This window comes from Leiobunum rupestre, chromosome 2 (genome assembly GCF_980474605.1).
Source record: "Leiobunum rupestre chromosome 2, qqLeiRupe1.1.hap1, whole genome shotgun sequence".
Lineage (NCBI taxonomy): Eukaryota > Metazoa > Arthropoda > Arachnida > Opiliones > Sclerosomatidae > Leiobunum > Leiobunum rupestre.
Window position 1 is genome coordinate 71,321,469 of NC_143385.1, and position 20,035 is coordinate 71,341,503.

At 38.5% G+C, this 20,035-nt stretch overlaps 1 protein-coding gene across 2 annotated transcripts in view; it reads right to left on the reverse strand.

The window, feature by feature from the left end:
* Nucleotides 1-20,035, reverse strand: part of LOC149958929 (anion exchange transporter-like) — a 62,142-nt gene that overhangs the window by 5,182 nt on the left and 36,925 nt on the right. For both annotated transcript variants that reach the window (XM_090166287.1, XM_090166288.1), the window contains exons 3-16: nucleotides 17,429-17,820; nucleotides 16,581-16,691; nucleotides 16,007-16,251; nucleotides 15,066-15,129; nucleotides 13,750-13,850; nucleotides 11,618-11,779; nucleotides 11,471-11,553; nucleotides 10,432-10,579; nucleotides 6,797-6,988; nucleotides 5,035-5,130; nucleotides 4,159-4,265; nucleotides 2,831-2,903; nucleotides 1,762-1,877; nucleotides 429-607 (exon numbers count right to left, since the gene is read on the reverse strand). In XM_090166287.1, the coding sequence (XP_090022413.1) occupies nucleotides 429-607; nucleotides 1,762-1,877; nucleotides 2,831-2,903; nucleotides 4,159-4,265; nucleotides 5,035-5,130; nucleotides 6,797-6,988; nucleotides 10,432-10,579; nucleotides 11,471-11,553; nucleotides 11,618-11,779; nucleotides 13,750-13,850; nucleotides 15,066-15,129; nucleotides 16,007-16,251; nucleotides 16,581-16,691; nucleotides 17,429-17,820 (2,069 nt within the window). The remainder of the gene's footprint in view (nucleotides 1-428; nucleotides 608-1,761; nucleotides 1,878-2,830; nucleotides 2,904-4,158; nucleotides 4,266-5,034; nucleotides 5,131-6,796; nucleotides 6,989-10,431; nucleotides 10,580-11,470; nucleotides 11,554-11,617; nucleotides 11,780-13,749; nucleotides 13,851-15,065; nucleotides 15,130-16,006; nucleotides 16,252-16,580; nucleotides 16,692-17,428; nucleotides 17,821-20,035) is intronic.

Below are 20,035 nucleotides of genomic sequence, written 5' to 3' on the forward strand. Positions count from 1 at the left end.
GAAATAATATTCGAGTACTGTGAAATAGAACTAGCGATTGAAGCTGAAGGTAGCACGTACGATTCCTGACTGTGGTATATGATCGTTCACATTCTGGTACCAGCGCCGATGCCGAAAATACAACGATAGGTCGGGACAAATAAATTGTGACCGCAAAATCGAAACGCTTGACCTCGCGCTGTCACGAATAGAGTAATGGAACTCCGTAGCTTTGACCATGGTCGCCATTTTGGTCGCGATTTTTATCTATAGGAATAAGTATGGGTGTCGTGCCGTGACGTCACACTGCTATTACTCTATAAGCGATTGCATATTAAGGGGGATGGTGTCACAATGAGATCTCGAACCACCTGCTAGTGTCAGGTACATTATGGACTGCACGAGGAGAGACACGCTTGATTACAAGAATAATTATTCTGAGCTCTTACGGGGTACGGCTGCCAGGCAGAATTCCACTTTCCACTTGCGGCATTTTTCAAGACCTTCCTGCAGGGCTTCGATGCCCGTGTTGTCAACGAAGCAAGAGGATGACAAGTCAACCACCAAAAAGGGCCGAGTGTCCGGTTCCAGCTCGGCGTTCTGAATGCGGTCACCGGATGGTTTGACCCTATCACCAAAGTAAAGTTCAATTAGTTATCTGTACTAGATAAAAATGCCTTCAGGTATCTAAGAATATGGGAGTATAGCATTATCCAATGGTACCATTCTTCCCTACTTCGTAGAACCATAAGACTTTCAAGGCCCCCCTAAGTTTGAAACGAACGGAATTTTTACGTTATGCTAATGACTAGCCAAACTGGTTACATGAATCCATCTTTTGGTGAAAAATTTAAACTTATGCACAAATCCTCCAATGCACGCGCCTTTATGCCCAATTCAAACTTAGGGGGCCTTGACAGACTTATGATAGCATAAATGATTTTTAATCACAAAACGTAAACATAGATGGAGATCGTCTGTGCGGAAAAAGGCGCACGAAAAATTGAAAGCAGACGGACTTTCGCTAGGATGGCGTTAGAATATCTGCCTTTCCATATTCTTAGCTACCTGAATTCATTATCGGAAGAGTCGGTACTGTTATTATATATGTTACTGAGAACAAACAGCAATTCAAAATGAAACAGTCACGACATCTGTTGGGGATTTGTTTTAAAATATTTTTCTTGAAAACCATTGATAGCTTAAAATTTTGCAGTTTAGAATTAAATTCAGCTTGCCTTAAAATTTCCCGAGATAAATTAACATGTTCAATTGAACGTTGCCGCTAAAAATAGGGTTTTGCGTTTGAGAGGAGAGCCTACGTAGAAGGTAATAATAATAATAATCAGCTAGGCTAATACACAAGGCACCACCTTAGGCCTAAGACATCAAGCTACTTTTGAAGCCTTTAATTCAGGTGGCCGGGTTATAATGCGTAGGAGGGTGGTGGCAAGCCCTGCATGCCACGCGAGCCAATAAGCTCCCTACACTAACTATTACCGTTACCCTGAATAACCTCAACAAGTTTTTATGGAAGGGGAAACCGAAGAGCTCAGGGGAAAACCCCTCAATCCAATGGGGAAAGAACTTGCAAACTCAACGCAGAAAGAATTGTTCCGAGTTTTCACCGAGTGCCACAAGCTGGGATCGAACCCGGCTCCCCTTGCTGCGGGGCGAAAGTGCTAACCACGCCGCCACGTCATGTTAGCTGGTTTGACAGGTAGGTTTTCGGTAACGTAAATAATTTCTTAGTACTAAAAAACTTTGTTAAATAGAATTTACTGTTGAATTTGTTTGATAATTCGTTTGACGTCAGCCACGAAGTTGGCCGCCGTAGCGAAGCATAACGGGTTGCCGAACCTGAACAGAATCAATCTTCCTTGATCCGGGCTGAGATTCTGAAACATTATACAAATTTGTAATTTTATAATTAATAGAATCAGGAAACTATATAGGTATACACTTGGAATGTCTAAGGAAGATTTTTACGGCCGTGATGAAGCTCGTAGAAACGGGCGTGTCTTAAAGCGGGAAAACTCACGACAAAAACTCTCGCGCCTCGCTACCCTCATTCGACGAAAACTAGTCATTAAGCTTAGTCATGGTTATTATATTATTAGCTTACCTGATTATAAAAATACCTGAAATTAGGTATCACTACGCTTCTTTCGCGAAGAACATTATAATTACTACAAAATATTAAGTACGATAATAAATTGAGGTTTTTAAATCCATTGTTTTATAAGCCTTTTTTGCGCGGGACGAGACGCCTATTGGTTACCATGACGACGCATTCTTTTCGCGTCAAACCTCGAGCCAATGAATTGGAAATATCGTGTAACGTCTTACACTTGACGTAGTTAAGCCCCGCCTTTTTCTCGACGCGCTTTCGTATCACCGTCCCAATGGAACCTTAGACATTCCAAGTGTATACCTCTACAGTTTCCTGATATAATTAATTTTCAAGCTATCTTCAATAGCCGCGAAATAATACCTCTTCAAGGAAATCGCCAAGAAGTAATTTTTTGGAGAGCTAGGACCTGCAAGTTACTGTTTATATAGTGCTTTTTAAAATAACGGAAGCTTTTCACCTGTAAACAGAACGTCGGTTTTTGCTAAGCCTTAATATGTCAAAAAAAGCTACCTGGTTAAAATTATACACTTGTTGCACACCTTACAGAAGGAAGGTGTTCATTATTTCAACAATATTACTTCTTGGCGATTATCTTGGAGATGTTTTACTTAAACACCTATTCGATTGGACCAAGAAACATATTGTTAATTCTTAGTATTTTGACGCACCACTCTATGCTGGTTGCGTGTTGGGAATTTAGTCAGTAGCTAAACTTACCACTTTCTTCTTTTTATTTTTAGGTAAAAATATCCCGGATGTTTTAACTTCTCGTAATAGGATACCACGATACCTGCAAATTTAGAATTATTCTGTTAAAGGGTGCAAAATTAAAAACGTTCGATAGTGGATCAATAAATCGCAGGTTTTTGCCAATTGTATATTGACTTTTTAGGAACGTTGCCTACGTTATTAACAAGGCCCCTGCACGCTTCAAGGTGGCTCTCAGGTACGGGTCAAAATTCTAAGAATCCTTCCCCTAATAGTGAGAATTCTCAATTCTCAAAATTTTGACGGTCCTTCTTCCAGGAGGTGACGTAATCTCCGAGTATTCTCACTTGGTCAAAAATGTGGAAATTATAAATAAAAATGGTAGCTAATATTCTAATCAGTTTACTAGATGATGAAGTACATAAACAGTATGATATTTTGTGGACGAAAATGAATTTCCGATAAAAGCGAATGTTAAGTTAATTTCCGATGAAATATTTCCTTTTAAATTTTAAATCAAATGTTTTCTTCCTTCATATATTGTCGTGAAATCGTGTAAAAATAATATTTATTGTCAAAGGCTTAGATTACAACGTTCGTGGGACTCACGTAAGCCGCCAACTTTAGAAGAATCATTTTACATTTGACGCTTTTTAGCGAGTTCTCATGGGGAGAAAAATTATCATGAAGAACTATTCTAGAGAGAAGAATTCCTTCTTAGAATTTTGACGCGCCCCTGATCTGAAATAAACTTTAATAATATTAAAATTACATGCCAAATTTGATATAATGCAACAGTTTGCAACGCCATATTTTTTGTGGGTATTGAATCTTGAAACCTTACCGTTGCCTAGGCAACGGGATCCAGGTACGAGATACCTAATGGCTAGATAAAGCCAACTAAAATGGCAGAAATAAATTAAAGAAAATTCGCGTGCACGGGCTTTTATAATAACATAGGCAAGATTCTACTAAATTACTTCGGTATGCATCCATTTCTCCCAAGCCATATATTTTAATTTCAACACAAAATATTTTCCCCATTAGGCCATTATCATTTCTTACAATGATGGTTTAAATAATTAAGGTTATGTTAGCTATTTCATGGGATACGATATTTATTTAAAAAATCAATTGTTCAAATTTCATGCAATAATTTTTATGTGGTTTTGGGTAAACTGGAATTGGGCGAAAAAGATACATTTTGGTAAAACTGTCAACAAAACCTGGGTGGCAGATGACCTTAGCAGACGAGAGTTCAACAGGTAAGCTAATTTTTCCAGTTACTTTATGATAGCTGAAAGGGTAATTAAGGAATTGACGTAAATAGTAATTACCCTTGCATCCTCCAGGTAACGCTTAATAGGGTGATGATGACTCCGACCATCAAACCATAGGTGACGTCCAAAATGATAGTGGACAAGCAAGTTGTAACCCATATCACCTTTGATACAAAATAAAAATTTATGTTTAAATGTTTCCTTAAAAGCAGAAGTAAATAATATATTTCTAAGAAATGTTCTTCTCCCTATCCTGCTAAATTTATTTAAACATGTACCTTATTTAAGTAAATAATTAAAAATTCCAAGGCAATGATATTTTTATATTTATCATAGCTGGATGCAGTAATACATGCCGTGACGTGGTATACACCATTGAGTTGGGAATAAATAGAGGTACAACTAAATCTGGCTGGCGCGGGACCAATTTCGTTCAATAAGGAGACTTTATCAACTTTATCGTTCTACCGTGGCGGCATCTGTCTCTAGTGGTGGCAACTATATTGCAATTGAAATGTATGATTACTCGTAACAAACAAACCTTTGAAGTTGTTTAAATAATAATTTTATTCTGTCAACACGACCCTTTTTAACTCAAGTTACGGTGAGTTAGCTAATAATTATTTATTTTTGGCCATATAACTTTACAAAATATAGATGGCGCTACCGCCTAATTATAAAGATGAATTTCGTACAGTCTTATCAGAACTGGTCCCGCGTAACCATGGTAAAAGAAATCGTAATTGTAATTCTAGCAGTATTATTCCCAATTCAATGGTGTACACATTCGCAATTGGTCGCGAAATTAGCGCACAAAGTAATTTGCATCGAAGGTACATGATTCATTCTTTAGTGCTAGATGGAAACTTCTGTCATTAGAGATATATTATATACTGTTGTTAAAAGTAATTAACTTTAGCACGAGGCTCTTACCGCGTCGGCTTTCGACACGTTCCACAGTTTCTTGACCTCTATTATATTGACCAAATAACCTTTCAAGGCCGTCGCCAAAATAGTCGCAAGAACGCACTGAAATGTGTTTGAAAATTAGTGATCGCGTTATCTTAAGTTCTTAACAGAAACGACGCAGGCACTTTGCTAAGATTATTAAGATTACTTCTAAGATTCTGTTGTTTAATTAAAGACTATATTTACATCCAATTACAAATCTTAGAACAATTATTTTATTAAATTATGCCTTTCTTATGTTGCAACTGAGTAAAGAATCTATGGAAAAAAGCCACAATTTCTTTCTAAAGGTATTTGTACTCTTTAGAATAAATTATAACTTTATCTGATTCTTTCTAAATTTCTTTAGATATACAAAACTACGGACTGAGAGCGCCAAAAGTTTATAAATACATTTAACACAAGAGTGCCATGTAAGTATGTTCATTTTCACAGAGAAGCCATTTCTAGACTCATGGAGCATAAATATAGACTCATAGAACAAACTTGTGGTCTCATAGAACAAAATTATAGATTTATGGAACATAATTATGGACTCATAAAACAAAATTATAAACTCATGGAAACAAATTATGGAATCAATGAAAATAATTATGGATTCAATGAAAATAATTATGGAATCAATGAAAATAATTATGGAATCAATGAAAATAATTATAGAATCAATGAAAATAATTAAGAATCAATGAAAATAATTATAGAATCAATGAAAGTAATTATAGAATCATTGAAAATTATTATAGAATCAATGAAAATTATTATAGAATCAATGAATATAATTATAGAATCAATGAAAATTATTATAGAATCAATGAAAATAATTATAGAATCATTGAAAATTATTATAGAATCAATGAAAATTATTATAGAATCAATGAAAATAATTAAGAATCAATGAAAATAATTATAGAATCAATGAAAGTAATTATAGAATCATTGAAAATTATTATAGAATCAATGAAAATTATTATAGAATCAATGAATATAATTAAGAATCAATGAAAATAATTATAGAATCAATGAAAGTAATTATAGAATCATTGAAAATTATTATAGAATCAATGAAAATTATTATAGAATCAATGAATATAATTATAGAATCAATGAAAATAATTATAGAATCAATGAAAATAATTATAGAATCATTGAAAATTATTATAGAATCAATGAAAATTATTTTAGAATCAATGAATATAATTATAGAATCAATGAAAATAATTATAGAATCATTGAAAATTATTATAGAATCAATGAAAATTATTATATAATCAATGAATATAATTATAGAATCAATGAAAATAATTATAGAATCATTGAAAATTATTATAGAATCAATGAAAATTATTATAGAATCAATGAAAATTATTATAGAATCAATGAAAATAATTATAGAATCAATGAAAATTATTATAGAATCAATGAAAATAATTATAGAATCAATGAAAATAATTATAGAATCAATGAAAATAATTATAGAATCAATGAAAATAATTATAGAATCAATGAAAATAATTATAGAATCAATGAAAATAATTATAGAATCAATGATTAATGAAAATCTTATAAACTCATGGAACATCAGTTTAGACTTACGTACTTCTCTATAGAATATTCTTAAGGCTATTAAGTTCTCTAAAAAGCTCTTAAAGGATACTATAGAATTGCTATAGAAAGTTTTTTTAAGTGCAGTTGAATCCACCTAGATTTAGTAATCTTTTTTTCTTACCTTTGGAAGTGGCTCCAGTAGGGGTCCGATGAAATACAAAACCAAAGCTAAGAAGACGCAAGAAATCATGCCAGTTAGTTGGGTTTTGCAACCGACGCTTTCCATGACAGAGCTACGAGCTAAAGAGCCACATCCTGGTATGCACAGGAAGAATCCTCCTAATATATTACCGCAACCCAACGCTAAAAGCTCCTATAAATAGAAGGAAAAATATATTTTTAGTAATCACCATCGTTATAGATGATAGAAAGAATGTATGTAATCAGCAAGGCACTCCCTTAGGCTTGAGTCATCCAACGACTTTTAAAGCCATTAATTCAGGTAGCCGGGTTACAATGCGTAGGAGGGTGGTGGCAAGCCCTTCTTGCCACGCGAGCCAACAGCTCCCTAACTCACTATTACCGTTAAAGGCCGACTACATAAATCTTCGGTTTACATCCGTCTTTCACTGGAAGTAGACTGACTGCATGGCACACGTGACACGTGTATTGCAGTAAGCCTACTTCCAGTGAAAGACAGAGTAAACCGAAGATTTATGTAGTCGGCCTTTAACCTCAACAAGTGTTTATGGAAAGGGGAAACGGAAAAATTCGGTGGAAAACCGGTGAGGAGCGAATTTGAAAACTCAACGCAGAAGGAGTGGTTCCGAGTTTTCACCCAGTGCCATAAGCTGGGATCGATCCCGACTCCTCTTGCTGCGAGGCGAAAGTGCTAACCACTCCGCCACCCCACAGTTGTGGATAATTACTCATGTAAAGACTATCTGCGAACCTCATGAACGAATTTTACCCCCCACCCCTCCCATGAGATAGGGGGGGACTGAAAAACGTTAGCGACGCGCGCTTGAATAGCGCCAAAAGACGTCAGTTTTGGGTAACCAATGAGATACCGTGGTAAATTAATATTTTTTAGAAGGAGAAAACTTACGGTTAGGGCGTTAGGGGAAATTGGAGCATCGCCAGAAATCGTCTGAACATACATCAAAGTGTAGTACAAGTGTTAAAGCAAAAGCGATACAAAATCCAAAAGTGTGTCATGTACAAATTTACTAAAATATTTGCTGAGAGCTTGTCTCTTAATAAACTACATAGCCAACTAGTTGGAATAGTACTAGCAACTATACAGGATGTTTCAAAAGGTTATGCAAAAATTTGAAGGAGTTGTAGGGGGTGAGCGAGGGGTAAGTCACTCTCGGATGACCTGTACACCGAGTTCGCGTACTTAGTACTGTTAATGGTACGGATTTTAAAGAGTTCACGAACTCTTATTAGCACAGTCAGAGGTACGATAGTGTACACCGAATTCGCGGAGTGACCAACCCCTCGGGGGTGAGTTGAGAAGTATGCCTGTTTTCCCCCCATTTTCCTACGATGTGTTAAAAGAGCGCCAGAGAGCTTCAAAGTGTGGCCTACTAGCCCCTGGAAATAGGCTGCAACAAGCGCAAAACCAAGCAGCAGGGAAAGGCGAAGATTAAGGTTTAGGTTCGTGTGATATGTAAAAAAGGACTTTGTAAACAAATCGAGGTAGCCAGCTTAAAAAAGTAAACTTAAACAGCATTTAAAATCGTCATGGACCGCGATTTCTCATCACTTTCAAACTGCAACAATGGAGTTAATTTCGGAAAAACTGGCGGATATTCATTTCGTGTATGGACTAGCGGATGACAATGCTTTGGCTGCTCAACGTCTCTATCAGGAAAGGTACCCGAACCGGCGCATCCCCGTCTCACGGACTTTTACCAATGTCCGTCGTAGATTACGTGAGACAGGCAAATTCTGGGTACATTACTTAATTTTTTTCTTGAACTTCTCCGCGACTTGTTCGTTACAAACGTATTGTTTGTTTTACAGAACAGAAACGAAGTACGTCGACCACGGGCTGCCCACAATTACCAGTTGGTCTTGCGCTTGTTGCAGCCTACTTCCAGGGGCTAGTAGGCTAATGGGGAAAAAACAGGCATACTTCTCAACTCACCCCGTACAACTCCTAAAGTTTATTGCATAAGCAGCATAAACCATTGAAACACCCAGTATATATTTACTAAAATATTTACTGAGAGCTAGTATCTTAACAAACTAGATAGCCAACTAGTTGGAATAGTACTAGCAACATTATATTTAGTAGTGTTGTTAATTTTCCGGAAATTTAAATAATTGAAACAAATTACTTTTTAAGGCTTTTTAATGTTTTAACTTTTTATCTATATGAAATGTCTAATATCAGTAAACATACTGCAAAACATTAATAGTATTAAATTGTTAATCAGTTTAAACTAGTCTAGAGGTTTAGTTTTACTTTTAGATTCGAAAAAATTAGGCAAAAATTCCGCTTAATTTAAATTTGCGAACAATATAAGACTATTCATGGAATGAAAACGTTTTATTTTTTTCGGAAAAATACGGACAATTTTCCGCAAAAAAGGCCTCGGTCATTTTCCGCGGAAAATACAATGTTCACTAATATCTATATTATAAGGAGCGCTTGGTACGTTGGTCGTACGTCCCAGCTTTCTGGAATGTTTGCGTAGTATGTCATGCGCGGGACGGAGAGAGAAGCTGCTGCCTTTCGATTTGGTAGTGGCTCAACTATAGCCTTTTCTGTGTTTTTGCTTAGTCAGTAAGGGTATCAAAGGCGGGGCGGCGAACCGGGCGAAGACAGGTGGCACGGGACAAAGATACACCGGGACTGCCTTTCGTTTTATCACTGGTGGTGGTTCGACTAGCCTATAGGCAGAGATAGCGAGGCGCCAATGACTCCTTCCCCCCCCCCCCCCGCCTCCCACGCTGAAGGAATTATAGTCGACCTTGAACCACCGACGTTCGGGCTTTGGATTACTCACTAAGGAAATCGGGACTGTCTTACCCTGTTAATCCGGCCGAGTGGTGAAATCTGCGCGTATGGGTAGTGAAAAAAAGTAAAACAAATAATAAAAAAATTGTACATACAACCATACGTTTCGGGGGGGGGGCACGTGCCCCTTGTGCCCACCCCTGGCTTCGCCACTGTTACAGGGCGTTTACAGAGGTACAGGGGGTTTGTAACGAGAGAGAAAGGCGAGTTTTTAAAATATTTTTGCGGGGGGAAAGGGTACCCCGGTAATTCTGGCATGGGGAAAAGGGGCAGGGGGGGCCTCATTGGGGGGTTTGGGTCGCGAGAGAAAGACGAGTTTTTATGTTATTTTTGCGGGGGGAAAGGGTACCCCGGTAATTCTGGCATGGGGAAAAGGGGCAGGGGGGCCTTACTGGGGTGGAGTGTCTCGAAACACACAACTAGCTGAGGGCCCACCCGTAGTGTGGGCTTCTCGGCTAGTTTAGTATATAGTCTGGCGCGAGATTTACGAGAGCATTTCTGTGAGCGCCGTCATAAGATGTCGGCACGCCTTTTTCATTGGCTGACATTCCTTGTCCGCGCATCGAAGCCGGTAGCTTCCACAGCACTAGGCTCCTAAAAGGAGGCGGTTACCTCGTAAATCGCGTATTCTCTCTGCGATTTACTCGCCCGTAGACATACGTTCTAAAACGTCTCACTCGGCGGCGCTGAAGTGGAGGAAATTTCAAATTTCGTTGACGTATTTTGAACCCCCAACTAATTCCTAGTGATATTTTTATGAATACCAAAGCTGTATTGTGGGTTACCTGGTTAGCGTCAACTTCGTGGTTGTATCTGCGAGCGAAGGTCTTCCCCATACTAAATGTCGAAGCAAATCCCACAATGGCCACTGGTATGGCGTCTCCAATTACTTTGGGTAGCAGCTCCGCTAATGGTAACACTGGACTTGGTAACCTGTAACAGATATATTGTAAATATACCTTAAATACTCGGTTATAGACTTAACCTAAAAATTGTGTCATTTTAACATGAATTAATTAATACATTAACAGTATTAATTAATCAATTATTATTTCACATATTAACCATATTAATTAATTATCAATTTATTATTTATTATATTAACAATATCAATTAATTAAATTTTTATTATTTGAAGCCGTTATTAAAGGGGAACGGTCAAGCTTTAACCAGTTAAATCGCCCTATAGCCCATTAAAAACTAAAATTTATGGCGAAAACCACATCAAAAAATATTGAGTGGTTAATTTTTAATAAAATAAAGAAATTTCGGGAAATTGAAAAGCGCGCGTCCGCCGCTACACCTGGTGAGAAACTGGTGAGACACTCCCGGCTCGATTAAAATTTATATAAAAAAAAGCTCGTGCTGCTGTAGATGCGAAAGATTTTAGTTTTTTTTTTAATTTGCACGCACGGCGCTTTCCAAAACACCTGGCGATATTTTTCGTTTCAACTTTTTGGGCCAAAAGCTATTTTTTCAAGACAAAAAAGGTACGTGTTAGTATATTGAACGTCTTGGAAGTTCCCCTTTAATCGATCAAAGACTTAATATAAAAAGTGTACTATTTTAATATGAATTACTTTTTAATTAGTATTTCTTAAGTATCGATCATAAACCCAATCTAAAAATTTTACTATTTTAATATGAATTATTTGGTAATTAATGATCTATGTATATCTGAATTACTCGATCATAGACTTAATCTAAAAATAGTACTCTTTTAAAAGAAATTGTTTTAATTAATTTTTTAAATATATCTGATATATTCGATCATGGACATATCCTAAAAATGTATATCAAATTAATATTAATGAAAAAACTCACCCAGTTGGAATGTGATTGACGACAGGGACTTCATACTTCTTGTTTAGTTCCATATAGTATGACACGATAGTACATGTTATCACCTAAATTAATTGTAATTTTCCAATTACTCTTGCATATATTTAATTAATAATACTCTCAACGTACCATGATGACGTCAACCGGTAGGGGTATTCGGGCCACCTTTTGAAATTTGGGACCAATGAAATCCTTTCCGATGATGAGAACGGCGCAAACGCAGATCGACATGACGGTCGTGATGACGTTGGCGTTGCCCCCGATGACGTTTTCAACCACAGCCACTATCGTCTGAAAATAGGATTTCAAATTTTAAGCTTTAAGTTTTTCAGAGAACGAATTATAATAATAATCAGCTAGGTTAATACCCAAGGTAGCACCTTAGGACCAAGCTTTTATGGTTGATTGGAGATACAAGATAGCCTTAGGCCTAAGTCATCAAGCGACTTTTAAAGCCATTAATTCAGGTGGCCGGGTTACAATGCGTAGGAGGGTGGTAGCAAGGCTACGTGAGCCAACAGCTCCCTACACTAACTATTACCGTTCACCTCAACAAGTTTTTATGGAAGGGAATCCTCTTTAACCAGTGGGGAGATAACTTGCAAGCTCAACGAAAAAGGAGTTGTTCCGAGTTTTCACCTAGTGCCACAAGCTGGGATCGAACCCGGCTCCTCTTGCTGCGAGGGGAAAGTGCTAACCACTCCGCGCACCCCACAGTTTATCTGGCGGGTCTTTCGTGAAAATGCAAATGACTATCTATACCCGTAAGCATCTTTGGTATAAATGCTATTGACCATAGATGGTTGCGAGCTTTTTTAGTGCAATGCAAATGACCATCGATGACCAAAAGATTCTTTCGTGTAATGAAAATGACCATCGATGACCAAAAGCTTCTTTCATGAAATTCAATTGACCATCGATGTTCTTGCGATAGAAATGACCATCAATAACTGAATACTTCTTTCATGCAAATGCACGTATCCATCGATGGCTCTAAGCGTCCTCCGTTGTTCTAGAGGGTTTTTCGTCGATCGATGGACAAACCTAAATTCCCGTAAATGACTGCAAGCGTCTTTTATGCGAATGCAATTGTCTATTCAGGGGAGCAAGATTCTTTCGTGCATATGAATACAATCATCGATGGCCGTGAGCGTCTTTCAATGGCCAATGACGGCGGTATAAGCTTAACTCTTTAAGGCAAGTCCAAATGGCGCTCGACTGCCTATAAGCTTAACTCTTTAACTCAGGTCCAAATGGGTTTATGGCCTATAAGCTTAATTCTTTATTGCGTGTTCAAATAGCTTACATGAAATGGCCTATAAGCTTAATTCTTTATTGCATGTTCAAATAGCTTACATGAAATGGCCTATAAGCTTAATTCTTTATTGCATGTTCAAATAGCTTACATGAAATGGCCTATAAGCTTAATTCTTTATTGCATGTTCAAATAGCTTACATGAAATGGCCTATAAGCTTAATTCTTTATTGCATGTTCAAATAGCTTACATGAAATGGCCTATAAGCTTAATTCTTTATTGCATGTTCAAATAGCTTACATGAAATGGCCTATAAGCTTAATTCGTTATTGCATGTTCAAATAGCTTACATGAAATGGCCTATAAGCTTCATTCTTTAACACCTGTAAGTCCAAATGGCCCTCGGTGTCCGAAAAGCTTAATTCCTTAACGCAACTCTAAATTTCTCTCTATGACCTATAAGCTTAATACTAAGTGTAGGGAGCTGTTGGCTCGCCTGGCAAGAAGGGCATACCACCTAGGAGCAACAAATACAGCACCCCGCACAAGGAGAACGCAACCCGTCAAAAGTCGTGGATTTTCTTGTGTATATTTTTCAAAGGCTAGACGCTTTAGCGCCTGCTGCCGTCGGGAGGGGGAAATTCGGAAATTGTCTACCCCCCCCCCCCCCCCTCCCGTAAAACGTTCAGCGTAAAGGCTCGTGACGCTCGTCCAATGAAATTCGTACACAACCCTTCGTTAGGGTGTTTAAAGGCTAGCTGCGTTCTCCTTGTGTTTGTTGCTCCTAGATGCCACTACCCTCCTACGCATTGTTGGCTTTAAAAGTCGGTTGACGACTTATACCTAAGGTGGTGCCTTGAGTATTGGCCTAGCTGATTATTATTATTCTTTCAAATTAATGAAATCAGATGGCCATAAATGTCCATTTTAGAATTTGACTAATGAACAAAATTTAGAATGAAACTGTAATAGTAAATAATATGGGCAATACAAATAAAAACTTACATTAATGACGTTGAAAATGCCCGTGAAGTCCTTGAATTTCAAATTGAAACAACCCTTCAGCTGCGACGCGATAATTTGCACGGCGCATCCCGTCATGAAACCTATTCAATCAATGAAACAAAATCACCTATTCATTATTCATCCATTCCGTAACAATTGTGGCTAGTGCTACCAAATGGTTCTTAAATAACAATTGTGGCTAGTGCTAACAAACGGTTCTCAAATAACATTTGTGGCTAGTGCTACCAAACGGTTCTCAAATAACATTTGAGGCTAGTGCTAACAAACGGTTCTCAAATAACATTTGAGGCTAGTGCTAACAAACGGTTCTCAAATAACATTTGTGGCTAGTGCTACCAAACGGTTCTTAAATGACATTTGTGGCTAGTGCTACCAAACGGTTCTTAAATGACATTTGTGGCTAGTGCTACCAAACGGTTCTTAAATGACATTTGTGGCTAGTGCTAACAAACGGTTCTCAAATAACATTTGTGGCTAGTGCTACCAAACGGTTCTCAAATAACATTTGAGGCTAGTGCTAACAAACGGTTCTCAAATAACATTTGAGGCTAGTGCTAACAAACGGTTCTCAAATAACATTTGTGGCTAGTGCTACCAAACGGTTCTTAAATGACATTTGTGGCTAGTGCTACCAAACGGTTCTTAAATGACATTTGTGGCTAGTGCTACCAAACGGTTCTTAAATGACATTTGTGGCTAGTGCTAACAAACGGTTCTCAAATAACATTTGTGGCTAGTGCTACCAAACGGTTCTTAAATGACATTTGTGGCTAGTGCTACCAAACGGTTATTAAATAACAATTGTGGCTAGTGCTACCAAACGGTTCTTAAATAACCATTGTGGCTAGTGCTACCAAATGGTTCTTAAATAACAATTGTGGCTAATGTTACCAAATAGTTCTTAAATAACTGTGGCGTTACCTGAACCGAGTTAATAACTGAATCTTATGATATTTATTATAGCGGAACAGTTCAGATCAGTTAAGATAATGAATGAGATCCAATTTGATCTGGGTGAGATAAATGAGTCCCCTGATATGACTAAAGAATTCTTTCAAATATCCGAAAATTACGACCTGAATAACTTGGTCAGCTGGTCGATGGAAGCACTAGCCAGGACGAATATAATACATTGTTAATAAACCATGGACCAAGAATATACATGGGTCAAAAACGCTACAATTACTATCTCAAAATTTTCGAATTTATAGTTTATTTAAATACAGCGTCCACCGTGTCAAATCTCCCCTCTAGATTCTTGGTCCATAAATAAACCAATGATTGTTTATATTTACCGGAAGCTAAAGATGGCGATATTAAAATACCGAGACGTCCACACCGCAAAATGCCCATCAGAACCTGTGAAGAACGCAAATAACCCTTACTGTCAAGGAAGAATTGGTTGAGGAAATGTTGAGATGAGGAAAATCGAAAGACGTCAGTATTAAGGAGCCAACGGTAATAATGAAAATGTTTCCATTATTTCAACAAGCACTATATAAACAGTAACTTGCAGGTCTCGAAAACATAACTTCTTGGCATTTTCCTTGAAGATGTTTTATTGAAGGGCCTATTACAAAAGGGCTACACTACCTACTCTACTTCGAAATCCCAGTACAGGCCAAAAGTATCCAACTTACATTTGAACTATACGCAAGGACAGAATTGGAGTAAAATGACGTTGAAGGGGTACACTACCTACTCTACCTCGAAATCCCAGTACAGGCCAATAGTATCCACCTAATATTTGGTATTTTTACTCTGGCTGAGGTACAGTAACCCGAACTATTAGCAAGGAAAAAATTGAAGTAAATAGACATCAACCGGCTGCACTAGCTAATCTACCTCGTAATCCCAGAACCGGCTAATAGTATCCACCTAATATTTGGTCTTTTACTCTAGCTGAGGTACAGTAACCCAAACTATTAGCAAGGACAGAATTGGAGTAAAATTACGTCAGCAGGCCGCACTAGCGAATCTACCTCGAAATCCCAGAACAGGCCAATAGTATCCACCTAATATTTGATATTTTTACTCTGGCTATGATACAGTAACCCAAACTATTCGCAAGGACAGAAATTTTAGAACTGTCCAAAAGTATCCACTAAATATTTCAGATTTTACCCTGTCTAAGTTAAACCAACCCGAATTTTTAGCAAACGCAGAGGTGGAGTAAAATGACGTCCAAGGGCTACACTAGCTACTCTACTTGTTTAAGTAGCATCTGTTTAATTACCTGCACAACCCCGCTGAGTAGTGTTACGGCTACGGTGACTTGTATCGGGCTGATGATCTTGGCTCCTGGCAGAGGAGACACGGTGGTCCCGTTGAAGAAGCCCGTTTCGTTGTAGCCGAAACCCGGAGACCCCGGAAACGGAAGGTGGGGTGGAGGTGGCGGGGCCAGGAAGTGACCCTCGTTGTCCACCGTGGCCAGACGACGGACAGCGTTGGCGGTAATGATGGAAACTACCGTGAATGTGCCTTAACATCAAAAAACATCATTTGTAATTAAAGTTGTTGGAAGAAACCATTTGACCAAGACCCTTTTTGGGTTACTGAGAAAGTACGAAATAACCGAGAAGTACTACCTAGGCTTGACTGAAAATCGAAAAATAGTTACGCCATCTCTCGGGAACTTGTTTTAAATATTGTTCTTAAGGCGATACTAGAGAATCTACCAACTAATTTTGCTGTTTAAGTTTGAGCTTAGGTAAAAGATAATTCTAACGGGCTTTAAGGTAGAGGCGTACGTTCACAGTAACCTTAATAGGTTCTTGGTGCGACGTATTATCGTTGCTATTGAAACTTACCGACGGAGCATTGCATCGAAGTTCCCATGACGCTATACACAGCGGATGGAAAAAATGAGCCGTAGAGACCGTAAACTGGGGATACCATGTTGGCGAGGGCGTTTGCCATACCTACAAGAGAAAACATTTCATGTGGGACATTCCTTGAGGGCGCTCCGAAAATATCAAGGAGGTCCCCAGATGTACACTCTCATAGTAGAGGTGAAATACGAAATATTTCCCCCTTTCCACCCGCAATCTGAAAAACGAGTTAGAAAATGTCCAACCGACCCGAACCCGACTAGGTACCCTCGCTAAGAGTGGAACCCACCTGGTCCCGAACCCGACTGGGTACCCTCGCTAAGAGTGGAACCCGCCAGGACCGAACCCGACTGGGAACCCTCACTAAAAGTGGTACCCAATAGACCCAAGCCCGACTGGGAACCCTCGCTAAAAGTGGTACCCACCTGACCCAAGCCCGACTGGGAACCCTCACTAAAAGTGGTACCCACCTGACCCAAGCCCGACTGGGAACCCTCGCTAAAAGTGATGCCCATACAGCTCGAACCCAACTGGGTACCCTCGCTAAGAGTGGAACCCACCTAGACCGAACATCCGTTTAAAGTGGTACCCACCCTGCCTGAACCCAACTGGGTACATTCGCTAAAGTGATGTTGACCCGACCGGCTTCTGTTTAACAAAGGCGCCCAACGCATGCTTCGTGTTACGAGTTACTTAGAGCGTGCGTCGTGCGCCGCTTTTAAATAGAAGCGGAGAAAGCCCCCTATGGTTGTGTGCGCCACCTTCGGCAAAATCGGAATAAAAATCTTTATCATTATATAATTTATCGTTAAATAGCAATGACTGACCTTGAGGAACGTGAAAGATGGCGGAAGTGATACCGGATATGATGTCGCAGACCAGATACTCTTTGATCTTGTAGGTGCGCATCCAACCGATGCAGGGGAAAAGGCTTATGATGGCTCGCAAGATTTTGTCCGGCGTGCAAACGTGGTTTCTGGTCTTGTGTATCTTCTTCTTGATTTGGGCGCCTGCTTGGGCCAGCGAAGGGATGCCGGTTTTTTTCTCGTCGAAACCACAAGGAATGATACCTCCCACCAGGCCACCTCCGCCGCCATCTTTGCCACCGTCACCACCTCCCGTACCGGCCACGTCCATCGTCTGACCCAAGTCGTTCGTGAAAGCGTTGTTCGTGACCCCCTCCGAGTGTTGGTAACAATCTGAAACCGTCCATACCGGCCTGTACGGAATAGATTCGTTAATTACCTAAATCTTAGAGCGACAATGCTTCTTTCCATAAAATCCTCACTGACTGTCTGGCCCCCCTTTCGAACGTTGTTTCCAGAACTTTGATAACAACTTTTGCAGTATAATGAAAAAATGGTTTTAAGTCTATTTAAGGTAGCACAAACTCACAAGGATAGTACCAGTCTACCCGAGGTGTTTATTACCTCAAAAACTGCAATTCGAGCCACTTAATAGGCGGTTAAATAAACCCCTCTCTGACTGTCTTGCCCCCCTGTTGAAAAATTAACCCAATTATCTTAAGTTATGCCTAAAACACCTTCGTCATGTACATGACTGTATGTGGCCAAAAAAGGCTTAATGATCTAACTCACAGTACCCGAGGTGTTTATCGCTGATTTTGTTCAAAGTCGGGAATAATGTAGACCTATTAATTAAATAAAGTCTTGAAGCGAAAACTTTTAAATAAATGTTTTTAAAAATACCATGAAGTATCAGTCGTGATTCAAGACTTAATTTAATTAATAGATTTTATACAATGGTAACAAATTTCATTTTATATAATTAAAATGTTTAAGTTGTCAAAAACATTTTCGGTTGCCATGGCAAATCGAATGGGTAGTGCAACGTCTCCTTTGGGAAATTTCATATCTCAAATAGGTCTACATTACGCCTGACTTTGAACAAAATCAGCAAAAAAAACCTCGGGTACTCTCCTTGTGAATTAGGCCACATACATGTACATGACGAAGGTGTTTTAGGCATAACTTAAGATAATTGGGTTAATTTTTCAACAGGGGGGAAAGACAGTCAGAGAGGGGTTTATTTAACCGCCTATTATGTGGCTCGAATTGCAGTTTTTGAGGTAAATGCCTAGTCAGAGCAATTCCGGACCACTTGTATACATCCAGGGTGTATATCAGTTTTATTGATATCGGAAGATTTTCGAGGAAAGCCAGAGTTGATACATAGTACTGTTGAGCCCCAAAATTTTGAAACCGGTCTACTCTTGGAATCTCTTGCTGAAATTTTGACTTTTGATATAACTATCTTAACTTTGGAATTCAACAGAAGCCCGATCTTAAAAGATGCAATAATATAGGGCACCCTGGATGTATATTAATTTATTTATTAAATATTCGTTAAATAAATACTTGTTCGTAAGCAATTATTACACTATATTGTTTATTAATTTTTAAATATATAATCTTCCGATATAACCACCAATATATCGGCGATATATTATTGGCCACGAATAACCGATATATCGGTGCATCCCTAGTCGACTGGGAGTCGACAAAAAGGTAAAACTGTTTCATATACGACCACTATACAGGTAGTAATTTTTGAGTCGGCTGGGAGTCAACAGAGCTCTTAAACCGTTTCTTAGCTAACTACTGAACGAGTAGTATTTTATGAGTCGGCTGGGAGTCAACAGAGCTCTTAAACCGTTTCTTAGCTAACTACTGAATGATTAGTATTTTATGAGTCGGTAGGGAGTCAACAGAGCTCTTAAACGGTTTCTTAGCTAACTACTGAATGAGTAGTATTTCATGAGTCAGTTGGGAGTCAACAGAGCTGTTAAACCGTTTCTTAGCTAACTACTGAATGAGTAGTATTTTATGAGTCGGTTGGGAGTCAACAGAGGTCTTTTAACCGTTTCTTAGCTAACTACCGAATGAGTAGTATTTCATGAGTCAGTTGGGGGTCAACAGAGCTCTTAAACCGTTTCTTAGCTAACTACTGAATGAGTAGTATTTTATGAGTCGGTTGGGAGTCAACAGAGCTCTTAAACCGTTTCTTAGCTAACTACTGAACCGTATCTCAGTCGACTACTATCTGACAAGTTATTTTAGTGTCGGCTAATGGTCGAACTTCGACTGCTTGCCTTTCTACAGACTTTCACCGACTCATTGCGAACTCATACCCGACTGAGTCGACTGCTTGCTGAAGATGGAAACCCAATGCTACTAAAGTCATCTTCACATCAATGATTCTTTAAAGTTTTTATTTTGAAGCTACTATATAAAAAAATATTGCTAAAATTAATAAAATTGTTGGAGAAACCTAGAGTTAGATATCGCATCCGGACAAAACACAGATTTATAAAGCCTTTTTTATGGTAGTATTTTGCCTTAACATTTATATTTAATGTTATTTATTATAAAACATTTTATCATTGAAAAACGTATAGTAAAGTAATGCTTAAA